At 48.3% G+C, this 13,114-nt stretch overlaps 1 protein-coding gene across 17 annotated transcripts in view; it reads left to right on the plus strand.

Moving 5' to 3' along the window:
* Positions 1–13,114, plus strand: part of KIF9 (kinesin family member 9) — a 54,517-nt gene that overhangs the window by 18,580 nt on the left and 22,823 nt on the right. For all 17 annotated transcript variants that reach the window (XR_011994418.1, XR_011994417.1, XM_025989061.2 and 14 more), the window contains 7 exons: positions 856–939; positions 1,050–1,142; positions 2,099–2,246; positions 3,155–3,219; positions 5,748–5,825; positions 12,177–12,245; positions 12,997–13,101. Coding sequence is in view for 15 of the 17 variants with exons in the window: in XM_025989061.2 (XP_025844846.1) it covers positions 856–939; positions 1,050–1,142; positions 2,099–2,246; positions 3,155–3,219; positions 5,748–5,825; positions 12,177–12,245; positions 12,997–13,101 (642 nt within the window). In the remaining 2 variants the exon portion in view is untranslated. The remainder of the gene's footprint in view (positions 1–855; positions 940–1,049; positions 1,143–2,098; positions 2,247–3,154; positions 3,220–5,747; positions 5,826–12,176; positions 12,246–12,996; positions 13,102–13,114) is intronic.

The following is a 13,114-nucleotide window of genomic DNA, read 5'->3' on the forward strand; positions in this document are numbered from 1 at the left end:
CCTGGTATATGATCCTTTTAATGTGCTATCGAAGTTAGTTTGCTATGATTTTGGATTCTGTGTTTCTCTATTATTAAAAAATATTTGTCAACATTTTCCTGGCTGTATAACATTCCATTGTATAGACAGACCATCCCCTAATCACTGAATATGTAGATTGATTGTGAATTGGTATTCATGAACATTTCTAGAACTCTTCATTCTTACTGCTACTTCGCTTTGCAGAAAGATCTATAAATTCTCATGTCCATAGCGGAGGGTGATGGTCTAGGTCTGGACCCCTAGCTGGTCTGCCATTCTACTAATTTATAAACAATTTTTAAAAAAGATTTTATTTATTTATTCATGAGAAACACAGAGAGAGAGAGGCAGAGACACAGGCAGAGGGAGAAGCAGGCTCCATGCAGGGAGCCCAACGCGGGACTCGATCCCGGGTCTCCAGGATTGTGCCCTGGGCCGAAGGCAAGCGTCAAACCGCTGAGCCACCCAGGGATCCCCTCTACTAATTTATAAATGAGATTTCTCTGGAAGGTCTGATTGCAGTAACATGAGATCACTTGTGTAGCTTTTGGGTGTAGTTGAAAATGACCCAAACATGGGCGCCTGGGTGGTTCAGTTGGTTAAATGTCTGCCTTTAGTTCAGGTCATGATTCCAGAGTCCTGGGATCGAGCCTCACATTAGGCTCCCTGCTCAGAGGGGAGCAGCTTCTCCCTCTCTTTCTGCCCCTCCCCCTGTTTGTGCTTTTCTGTCTCTGTCTCAAATAAATAAATAAAATCTTTTTTAAAAAATGAAAATCAACCAAACACCTCATTATTTTAATTTTTCAAAATGTCTATGTTTTCCCTCCTCTTTAGGGAGAGACCAACAGGATTATAGCCTCCCACACGATGAACAAAAACTCATCCAGGTCACACTGCATTTTTACCATCTATGTGGAGGTAAGTGTGAGCTCCTTGAATAACCTGGGAGGGGCGGCCAAATTCCATGGGGCCTGCTCTGTCAGAAGTTTCTCCCTGTGACATCTGACCTCTGTTTGAATGTTTCATAGGCCCATTCACGGACTTTATCAGATGAAAAGTATATCACTTCCAAAATTAACCTGGTGGATCTAGCAGGCTCAGAAAGGCTAAAGAAGTCCGGGGTAAGTGGGTAGCAGGAGGATTCTCCTTAACAAGTCATAACCCTGTTGCCAGCATAGCGCCTGTGTACATGGGCTGTACCTCGTGGGGCATTTGAGAGCCCAGTCCTCAGCTCAGCACAGTAGAGCACACAGGCTTGACTCTGTGGAGCTAGAGGGACGGAATTTGTAGAGATGAACCAGCAGCAACACAGTTGCAGTTCCTACCTAATGGGTGTTTTGTAAACATTAAATGAGATGATGGCCCCTAAATTCTTAGCAAGGTACTCGACCCTCAGTAAGTGCTCAGGAAATGCTTTGTGCTAGTATTAACCTTTCTCTGTGTATGCAGGTGAGTGTTCACATGAGTCTTTTGGTGAGTATTTCATCTCAGATATTCATATGAGTGTAAGTAGTAGCATAGTCACAGGAGTATGCAGTGAGCATTCCTATGTGCATTTTTAAAAAGGATGTTATTTATTTTAGAGAGAGAGGGAGAAGGAAGGTGGGGAGGAACAGAGGGAGAGGGACAAGCAGACTCCTTATTGAGCACAGAGCCCAACAAGGGGCTTGATCCTACCCCCCTGAGATCATGACCTGAGCTGAAATCAAGAGTCAGACACGTAAGTGTCTGAGCCACCCAGGCATCCCTCCTATGTACATTTATATAAGTGTTTTTAACTGTATGATAGTCACAGGATGATTTATCAAGTATCTGCACAAATATTCCTATGCATATTCACTCTTAAGTGAGCATTCATACGAATAGTCACCTAAGTATTCATGTTCACGTGAACACTCCCATGAATATTTGCATGGGCATTCCTGGGAGTATTAGTATTAGCGGGACATGGAATACATTTCCATGACACTGAGAAGAAGAGCTGGCTCTAGGAGGTTCTGGCCTGGCCACCCACCTGCAGTGTTCTCGGCGGGGCAGCTTCCCCATGTGATGAGTGAAACTGACCTTTGGTTTGTAGTCTGAGGGCCGAGTCCTGAAGGAAGCCACCTACATCAACAAGTCGCTGTCATTCCTGGAGCAGGCCATCATTGCCCTCGGGGACCAGAAGCGGGACCACATCCCCTTCCGGCAGTGCAAGCTCACCCACGCCCTAAAGGACTCGTTAGGTGAGGGTGCGGTTGGTTCCCCAGGGAGGAGGGACAGGCCTGGCATAGCTGCTGCTGGTGATCACAGAATGGCTCCCTTCCGGTTGCATGCACTTCCCAGCGGCCTTTTCACAGTGACGCCAGACACAGCTGGAGAGGCAGAAGCATGTGTGGTACCCTCTTCCATCACCCACGGCCTGCTGTGCTGGTCCTTCAGAACATTTGCTTAAACTTTTGCCACTGCTGGGAATACCTTCTTATTTCCCCCATCCCTAAACCTGGCAGAACCCTTCACGGCCTCACCCATGCCTCCTTCTCTTCTCCTGTAGCCTCTCTGACAGAGGAGCAGGCTATGTCTTTTCATCCTTGTATCTCCAGGCTTTCATGTTGGGCCTGATGGCACAGTCGTGGGTGTCTGCTTATTAATTGAGTGCTGCCAGTAGCAAAGCCCTGGCCCACAGCCCACACCATTGATGGGGGGGCTTGAACAAGAGACATTTATCTCTCATAGCCCTGGAGGCTGGAGACCCCAGATCGGAGTTCAGCATGGATGGTTCCTGGTGAAGACTCTGGCTCATAGATGGCTGCTTTCCTGCGGTGCTTTCACACAGCAGAGAGAAAGAAACGAAAGAGAGAGGGACCAGAGAGTTCTGGTCTCTCTCTCTCTCTCTCTCTCTCTCTCTCTCTCTCTTTTCTAGGGCCACTAATCCCATTATGGGGGCTTCACCCTCTCAGGACCTCATCTAAACATGATTACCTCCCCCAAGCCTCATCTCCAGATACCATCACTTAGGAGGGTAGAACTTCAACGTAAGAAGTTTGACAGGACACAAACACTCAATCTATAACAGACCTCCACCAGCCTCAAAGCAATCTCTTGGCAGAAAACCCACAAGGTTTATGGCCTTTCCATGTCCTGCTTTCCACAGGGGGAAATTGCAATATGGTCCTCTTGACGAACATCTATGGAGAAGCCTCCCAATTAGAAGAGACGGTACGTCAAGACAGCCCATGCAACCTAGTTGGAATCCCTTCTCATATGTTCCAGGGCTGGGTAAGGCTGGCTGCAGGCTGGCTAAGCTGGCATACCAGCCATAGACATTGTCAGGAGGAAAAGGATCCAGGGGATGAATCAGCCAAACTTGCTGCTGGAGGCCTGGGCAGAATCCAAATACCAAGTACTAAGGGGCAGAGGCTGTGTTGAGGAAAAGACAAGGCAGGAAGCAGGCACAGTGTGGGGGCCTGTGTGAGGAGTTTCACAGAGGGCAAGGGCCAGGCTTCCTGGGGTGCTGTTCCTGTGGATTGGGCCCAAGGACAGCTGATTTCTTGTCCTTCATAATTATACAATTAAAAATCTTAGAAGCACCAGAGTTCCAGGCTGTGGTTATAAGGCCAGTAGGAGCTGACAGGTGCTAAGCATGTGCTGTGTATAGGGTGGTGAGGGGTGGTGGGAAGAGCAGCTCAGTAGAGGTGAGTTATCTGTGGCCCTAGGCTTCAGGGTTCCTTGCCATGGCCCTAAGGAACGTGAGCGGCCCAGATGAAGGAGTCCTTCAGAGGAAGAGGGACTCTTCCTCAAACTGGGGTGAGGAGGGTGGGCCCTGAACCATCTGGGGTTAAAGGCGGTACAGAAAGCAAAGATGCTCCTGGCAGAGGGGACTGTGGGCCTGAAGGTGTGAGCCCTGCCAGGAATCTCTGGCCACCATAGGGGAGGCCACGGGAAAAAAGGGGAGAGAAAAACTGTGGAGGCTGCATTGGCCCCGGTGGCCAGGCTGACGCCTTGGCTCTGGTTGGCTCTGGCTGGTTGCTGGGGTGTCCTGGGGTTTGGATAGGAGAGGGTTATGGCCAGAGTTATGACTCAGGGCGATTAACCAAGCTGCAGGACCCAGGTGACCTGGGAGGGTACAAGCTTATGAGAATCAGAGGCAATCAGATTGGCGCTAATGGCCAAGGCAGTGACACACATGAGCTCACACAGCTTGGCACCCTGGCAGTGGTTCCCTTCTTCCTCTGAAGGGCCACACATCATATATAAAGCAGATTTGGAAAGCTCTCCATAGATATTTTGTTTTGTCAAGTGCAGATGTTCAGGGCAAGCTGCAGTCATCAGGAGAATCCACTTAGGTGAAATAGGTCCTTTCCAGGCACACTGCAAGGCAAGATGTTCCTGCAGGGCCTCCCAGTTTCTTGCATTAGGGACCATCCCTGTGTCCAGAGAGTGTGTCCTGGGACTTGGAAGGCCAAGGAAGGAGCTCCTGCTGACGCACAGGCAACATCCCCAGAGGGAGGCTCCAGGAACCTCCCAGTCTCATAGCATAACAAAGCACATGTGAACCCCAAGAGGAACCATATGAAAATTGGGCCTCCGACTGCCTTGTTGAAAAATGTCCTCCAAGACAGTGGAAGCCCCCCCCCGCCCTTGTCCCTACCTCTGAGGTCATCACCGCACAGGAAGCAGGTCTCCTGGTACCTGCCTTCCTGGGGGGTTTGTGACCCAGGAAGGAGCCCACAGAGCCCAGAGTTGCCGCAGGGGTTTGAGACAAAGGCATAATGGAGTGTGGAAGCTAATGCTTCTCTTTTTCAAATGCTTTAAACCGTTAACACTGTTCCTGTCAAAGGATCATATTGCTTTACTCCTTGACAGTGCATGTATATGTGGGAGTAAACACAGTGAGGGAGTCCTGGCCACACTTCTGTTGAGTGTGGAGCAAGACAGCTTGATTCCAGTCCCATACAGAAGCAGCTCTCTCCTCCTGAGGGCTTGCTGTGAGCCACTTCTGTATAGAACATGTCACAGACTGGGGCGCCCGGGTGGCTCAGTCGGCTAATCGTCTGCCTTCTGCTCATATCATGATCCCAGGGACCTGGGATTGAGCCCTATATTGTGCTCCCTGCTCAGCGGGGTACCTACCTCCCCCTCTCCTGCAACCCCTGCTTGTGCTCTCTTTCTCTCTCTGTCAAATAAATACAATCTTTAAGGGAAAAAAAAAAAAAAAAAACATGTCAACATGTCACAGACCTCTTCATTAGCCTCCCAGGCTCTGGGAGGCAGGTTTCCCCAATCTTACAGAGGAGTTAGAAGAAGTTGGTCAACAGCAGAGTTCTTAACCACTAAACCAGACTGCTTGAAGGAAGAGTCCTTTCAGGGCCCCAAGCCAGCCCAGTATGATGTGAGGCTGGGATCTCAGGGCCCCCTTGTGCTACCACCGGCTGTTCCCCACTGCCAGGGAGCAGCCCTCCACCTCTCATGTAACAACAGTGCGGAGGGGCACAGCATTGGGGCTGTTTCTCAAGTGCCTCCTCATGTGACTGCCTCATGGGCTTCTAGCCATAATTACCCCTGCCTGGCTGCCCCTCCAGAGGGACTTGGGAGGAACCCCCAAGAAGGAGACCCCATACTTCACTTTGGAATATGTCTACATGCAGAGATTTATCTTTCCCGGTAGACTCCTTTGACCTGCTTTGCAAATGTCTCTATTTGCAGCAATTGGCCAAAGACATAGAGGTCTGTGATCTGTTTTTCAGCTGTCTTCACTGCGGTTCGCCAGCAGGATGAAGTTGGTCACCACTGAGCCTGCCATCAATGAGAAGTACGATGCTGAGGTACTTAGGGGCTTGTGGGCAAGAGTCTCACTGTAGAGAAAGTGTGTGGGTTTGCTGCCGAGGACACAAGACTGGCTTCCCTTGCCACCTCAACTAAAGATACGCATGCAATCCTGGGTCAGTCCTTTTAGCCCTGGACAGGCCAGAGTCTTCAGGATCCCTGAAGACTCCCTAGGGGGCCACCCAGGTGAGAGGGCTGGGTCAGGTTACCACCCAGTTCATGTGTGAGGCTTCAGGGCTTCTGACTACCCAGGGCTTCTATATGAGAGTTCTTAGAGCTAACTGTTCCAGACGCAAGTAAGGACCACCTCTCATATTCATCTGGTTTTATCACTACAAAACCTCTTTCCTCCCAGCCTGTATGATCCCTCTAAGCAAGCACAGCTGCTGAATCAGAAGGCATGCTTAGCATCACCATCAACCAGGGAAATGCAGTTGAACCCTTAGTGAAATTCCACCCTCAGACTGGCAAAAATTAGAATTGTTCCGACAATGGAGAATGACGGTGAGAATGTGCAGAGACGGGAGCACTTGTCTGTTTCTGGCCAGAGTGCCATCGATACAATTGGTTTGGAGAGCATTTTGGCAACATCTTACAAAATCAAAACTCATTTACCAATAATTTGGCTTTCCTTTAGGATGCTTGTAGAATCACGGTTACCAGAGATAGGAGCATATGTGTGTCTTAAGCTCACGATAAAGCAGTTAAACCTTCTAGATTCTAAATTCTGGAGGAAAATTAATGGTCCCTATGGCTCCATGGAGCTAACCCATGGCTTGGAGCCTGAGGAGGGGAGTAAGTTAGAGCCGTGGCTCTCAAACATGAGCAGGTATCAGAACCACAAGTGGGCTTCTCGAAAAGGTCACTGGAACATTTGCAGAGTTCCTGATTCCATTGGTTGAGTGGTGAAGCTTAAGGATTGACATTTCTAATAAGTTCCCCAGTGCTACTGCTGCTGCTGTGCTGGGGCCATACTGAGAACCACTGGCACAGTAGTTACGGGCTATGGTCCCCACATTAGGCTGTCCTGGAAACCTGCTCTTTCCTTCCATCTGCTGTCTAGCCTCAGCCAGATGCTTATTCTTTCTAAGCCTGTTTCTTTGCCTATAAATTGGGGAAGTAGCAGAGGCTACTCTCAAAGAGATGTCATGAAGAATAAGATAATGGAGAGAAACCCCTTAACACAGTGCTGTCATGGAGTAAATGCTCAGTAAATGTTAGCTAGTCCTCTACTCACTTGTATAGGTCAGCAGTGTCCCTTTCTGGATGGACGGCTTGGAGGCATTCTTCATATTTGTATGTGAACACCCCTGGGGCAGAACAGGGCTCACTGCTTAGTATGTAGTGAGAAGTTGGAACCGTGATGAATAGCCTTTAACAGGAGAGTAGCTGAGTGAGTAACGGAGGGCAGGAGCCAGGGCTCGAGCTGCGGGCATGGATGATCTCCAGTGGGATTGTAGCCGGCCAAATGATAGCCTCTGTCATTTACACTGAGTCTAAAACAGTGCAAAGCAAAGCTGAATATCATTAATGGATATATGGGAGTACAGTTTAAAAAAAAAAAAAAAGACCAAACCAAAGCTGGGAGTTCCCTCTGGGATGTCAGGGGGAATGGACTTGGAGTGAAGTAAAGTGGGGCTTCATGTTTATCTACTGTGTTTTTTTTCTTAAAACAGAAAACAAACAAAAAAACCCTGAAGCCAATATAGCAGCATGCTTTTAAAGTTGGATTTGGGGGTGGTCTTCCCAGGTTTCATGGCATTATTTGCTATGCTTTTCTGTAGCTTGGAGCTTTTATTTATTTTTGTTAATTTTCTTATTCGGGGCAGCCCCGGTGGCGCAGTGGTTTAGCACCGCCTGCAGCCCAGGGCGTGATCCTGGGGACCCTGGATCGAGTCCCACCTCAGGCTCTCTGTATGGAGCCTGCTTCTCCCTCTGCCTCTCTCTCTGCATCTCTATGAATAAATAAATAAAATCTTTTAAAAAAATAATTTTCTTATTCGGTGTTCTCTGAGCTCGGGACCACCATATTGCCATATGCGAACCAGGCTGGGTAGGAATTGTGCCAAACAGCAAGGATTTCCATGCTCTTCCATGTAATTTTTCTTCTGAAATCTGCATTGTCAGTCCTGGCCAAACAAGTCTCCATGACATCCGATGAGACTGTGTTTATCTTTATGATAAGCATTTATGAATGTGTGTTCTTGAGAGAGACCTGAGAAATTACTTTGGTTGCCCCCTTCCCTAGACTACAGCCAGGCCGCCTCTGTTATTTCTAGTGTCATCTTCAGCCTAGATGCCTGTGTTCAAGGCAGTGGGGTAGCTTCCATGGAATTTCCTTGGCAGTGGGGCTGACTGTAAGATGGGGAGACTGGGTTCCCATCCGCCTCTGCCACCAGCTATCTGTAGTGAGTTGTTCAGACTCTGAGCCTTAGACTCTTGAAGTTTTTACCTTTGAACTAGGAAGTTGGACTGATGAACTCCAGTGCACCTCCTGCTCTGTGGTCTGCGATTCTGTGAGGGGGTGTGAAAGTTGCAAGCCTAGTGCCCAAACAGGCAGCAGAGAGAGACACTTGATATTCTTCTCTGCTGAGAGAAGATATCACCTACAGGCCACAGGGTGGGGTGTGGGGGTGTCAACTAGAGAAGCTTCCTGGATGGAGAGCTGCTTTTAGCCTGGTGGGCTTCTTAAACAGAACTTTCTGAATTATCCTCATTTTGTTTATGCTGAAGACCTCTGACCATCAGGGAACTTAGACCTGAGTCTGTGCTATTTCCAAGGCATTGGTTCCATCCAGGAAATGTCTCTGATCTTTATTTTATTTTTTAGATTTACTTATTCATGAGAGACAGAGAAGCAGAGACATAGGCAGAGGGAAAAGCAGGCTTCCCACAGGGAGCGTGATGTGGGTCTCAATCCCAGGACCCTGGGATCATGACCAGAGCCAAAGGCAGACACTCAACCACTGAGCCACCAGGTGCCCCTATCCCTGAAAAAGACTCCGTAAGGCAGGATTGTTCTGTGTGTGTGGCGGGGCGGGGCGGGGGGAAGGTCTGCTACTCCAGCCCTTTGTTTCTGAGCAGCTTCTCTCCAGTCAGTACAGGGGAGCAAGTTGGAGGCCACTAAGTCTGCCAGGTATTAGGAGAAGCAGCTCCTACTGATATGGAGGCTGGTTACCCTGGGAGCTGATGGCATGTTTCCCCACATCACTTGACTGGCACAGAAATCTCAGCCTGGCTCTCCGCACCACACTGGACAGTCATCTAGCCAGAGGTCCTCAACAGTGCAACCAGACTTTTTTTTATCTGGGGCATGATGTATTTTTCAAAGTGGAAATACTTCAGCTGAGAGGAGGAGGGGCCAGCCACCAAGCCTCTCCCTTAGACTTCATAGGAGGCCTATCTGAAAGAGACCATAGGGGCTTCCAGAGTGGTAGAACCAGGATTTGGACCCTGGTCATCTGAGTCTCAGGCCTAGTTCCTGAATTGCCACAGAGCCACCGGTTTGCCAGGGTTCTCTGTCAATCTTTGCTGCAGACTGGTCACAGCTTTGGTCACCAGTTCCAGGATCCAATTGTCAGGGGCTCCCTCCAGTGGCCATTTTTGGACACCTGAAGGAAGCCCTATTCACAGACGTTCTCGACATAAAATCCCTTGTGCCTCTCATCTCAAAGACTCTAGGGCAGTATCTCTCAACTGTAAAATGACTCAGCAATTCTGTTTCTAGAAATATATCATTTATCCATTCACCTAATGTCTATAGAGCACTTATCATGTGCTGGACACTTTTTGAAGCACTTGGAGTGTTAGTATAGAAATAAACATTTCTGTCCTCGAAGAGCTGACGGTCTGCTGGGGGGAGAGAGAGAGACACAGAGAGAGAGACAGAGAGAGAGAGAATGAATATGAGAAATAAGTGAGTCTAGGGCACCTGGCTGGCTTAGTCGGGAAAGCATGTGACCCTTGATCTTGGGGTTGTGAGTTCAAGGCCCACTTTGGGTAGAGGTTATTTAAATAAATAAACTTAAAAAAAAAAGTGAGTCTAGATCTTGCTATTTGCAACAACATGAATGAACCTGGGGGACATTACGCCAAGTGAAATGAACCAGATAGAGAAAGAAAAATACCACATGATCTCACTTATACATGGAAACTGAAAGATCATAGAAGCAGGGAGTAGAGCCATGGTTACCAGGAGAGGGGACAGGGCCTGAGGAAAGGGAGATGTTGATCAAAGGGTACAAATTCTCATTTATAGGATAGATAAATTCTGGGGATCTAATGTACAACATGGTGACTATAGTTAATAACATAGCTAAGAGAGTAGATCTCAGCGACTCTTACCATACATAAAAAAAAAACGGTTACTAGGTGAGGCGATAGCTATGTTAATTAACTTGACTGAATCATTTCACTATATATATATATTATCGTGTTGTGCACTTTAAATATCCAGGCATACATACCTCCAGAGATATTGTGGATTCGGTTCCAGACCACTAGAATATAGTGACTATCACAATAATGTGAGTCAAATTAATTTTGTGGTTTCCCAGTGCCTATAAAAGTTCTATTTACTCTATACTGTGGTCTATGAAGTGTGCAATAGCATTGTATCTAAAAAAAACAAGTATATACCTTAATTTAAAAAATATCAGTGGAGCACTTGGGTGGCTCAGTTGGTTGACCATCCAACAATTCTTGATCTCAGCTCCAGTCTTGGTCTCAGGGTCATGAGATCAAGCCCCACGTTGTGCTCCACACTGAGGAGCCAAAAAATAACAATAATGAATAAAAAGCTTAAATAATACTTTAGCGCTAAAAAAATGCTGTCACCTGAGCTTTCAGCAAGTTGTAATCACTGATCACAGATTACATAACAAATATAATAACAAAAAAGTTTGAAATATTGCAAGAATGACCCAGATATGATGCAGAGACATGAGGTGAGCAAATGCTGTTGGAAAAATGGTACCAACAGACTTGCCTGACACAGGGTTGCCATAAAACTTTAACTTGTAAAAAAAAAAAAAAAAAAAGCAGTATCTGGGAAGTTCAGTAAAGCAAAGTGCAATGAAATGAGGTATGCCTGCATAACTTCACTTGAAAGATTTTTTTAAAACATTAAAGAAAAATGGGACACCTGGGTGGCACAGCGGTTGAGCGTCTACCTTCGGCTTGGGTCTTGGTCCCGGAGTTCCAGGATCGAGTCCCGCATTGATCTCCTGCATGGAGCCTGCTTCTCCTCCCTCTGCCTGTGTCTCTGCCTTTCTCTGTACCTCTCATGAATAAATACATAAAATATTTTTTAATTAAAGAAAAAGATAAAGAAATGGGTTAAGTTCTAGAGCTCCACTGTCTAGTACAGTAGCTGCTACTTGCTTGGGGCTATTTAAATTAGTTAAATGAAATTAAAAGTTCACTTCCTTGGTCACACCAGTGACATTCCAAGCGTTCAGTAGCTACATGTAACTCATGGCACAGATACAGAATATTTCCATCATTGCAGGAAGTTCTATGAAATAGCACTGCTCTAGGGGATGTTGGTGATAGGTGCCATGAAAAAATTAGAGCAAGATTTGAGAAAAGAGTGGTGTGGGGGTGGGGAGGGGATTGCAGTTTTACCTGGGGTGACTGAAATGTGCCTGATTTAGAAGCTTCTGAACAAAGACTTGAAGGAGGTACAGGAGATAAGCCAAGGCAATACCTGGGGGAAGAGTATCCCAGGCAGAGGGGACAGGCTGTGCAGAGGTGGGCGTGTGCCAATTTGATAGGACTAGAATGAGCTGAGGGGGAAGAGTAGGAGCAGATCACAAAGAGCTGTGTTATCCTACATAAACCTAGAAAGACAACAAAGTATAAGGACAAAAGTGCTGTGCAGTGTTGTTTGTAGCATCAAAAAAATTGGAGGTGATGTACATGATCATCAGCGGGGAACAGTAATGTGTTTGTGCAGCAGTTGGGAAGGAGGGTAAAAGGTACACCTGTGCACGGAAAACATCCTGGAGGCAGAGGGGACCATCACCCTGGTAGACTGGAAATATCCTGAAGCTCCTGGGAATTGGTGGTGTGTGCCTTCTGGGTGCCTGTGCTTACTTTGTTCTATTTCCTCCGCTATAAGAGGCAGAGGCCAGGGGACCATTGAGGCCCCCAGTGACCCTAAATTCACCCCAGTTAGAGCAAAGTCACTAGTGGGGAGGGAACTGTGTCCAGATGCTGGCATCACACCACCTGGATTTCCCCTGGGGGGTGGGGGCTGGATGTCCAGCCATAGTTTGGGGAATTGTAGGCTTGATGTGGAAGAGGCAGGGTGGCCTCTCTGCCTTACCCCAAACTCTGTGTCCTGACAGCGAATGGTCAAGAACCTGGAGAAGGAGCTGGCATTGCTCAAGCAGGAGCTGGCTATCCATGACAGCTTGGTAAGAGGCTAGAGGCAGGAGTCTGGGTGAGGGCTGGCCAGACTGCTAGAGGGACTGGGGTAAAAGTACCAGGTGGGCAGAGGGACTCGGTGGACAGGGGCCAGATGAGTAGGAGGGCCAAGTAGGCAGGGAGACTTGGGGGTCAGAGGGGCTGGGGAGCAGGGATACTGGGTGGGCAGGAATACTGGAAGAGTAGGAGGATGTGAACAGGGGTGTGCAATATCAGGGAGGGGAGGCAGGCAGTTGATAGGAGAATGAGGGTCAAGGGGCCAGGTGCCAGGTAGTTAGGGCAGGGGCAGACGGCATGAGGATGGTCAAGGTCAGGGGAGGTGGGGCAGATTGGATAGTGAAGAAGGGGAAGCAGCAGAGGGCCCTGAGGGCAGAAGGTGGGAACAGGAGGCCTCTGGTGGCTTGCCTGGGTCTGCTCATGGTCTGGCAGGTGGGGTGAGGTCTCAAGGCAGAGGCAACCACCTCTCTCCCATGACCCTAATGCTACCGGGTCTGCTGAGACTCAGCCATCAGAGCCCCCTTGCTCAGAGTGGCAAGCCCATGTCAGGTGGCTCTCAAGACCCAGTTGTCCCTCTTTGACTAGAGCACCTGGCCAAGCCCCAGTGGTGAAGAGAATGGAGCTGGCTTAGGTGGCCAGGGCCTGTGTCCAACCTTCCCACCTTGGCTCTCAGAATGACCCCTGCTGCCCCTGTTGGGCTCAGGTGTTTGGAGCTTATTGACCTGTTACTCATCCTCCTCCAAGGCCAACCGCACCCTTGTGAACTACGATCCCATGGATGAAATCCAGATTGCTGAGATCAACTCCCAGGTGCGGAGGTACCTGGAGGGGACACTGGACGAGATTGACGTAAGGAGCCTCT

Source organism: Vulpes vulpes, chromosome 9, assembly GCF_048418805.1.
Source record: "Vulpes vulpes isolate BD-2025 chromosome 9, VulVul3, whole genome shotgun sequence".
In the NCBI taxonomy this organism is placed as follows: Eukaryota; Metazoa; Chordata; class Mammalia; order Carnivora; family Canidae; genus Vulpes; species Vulpes vulpes.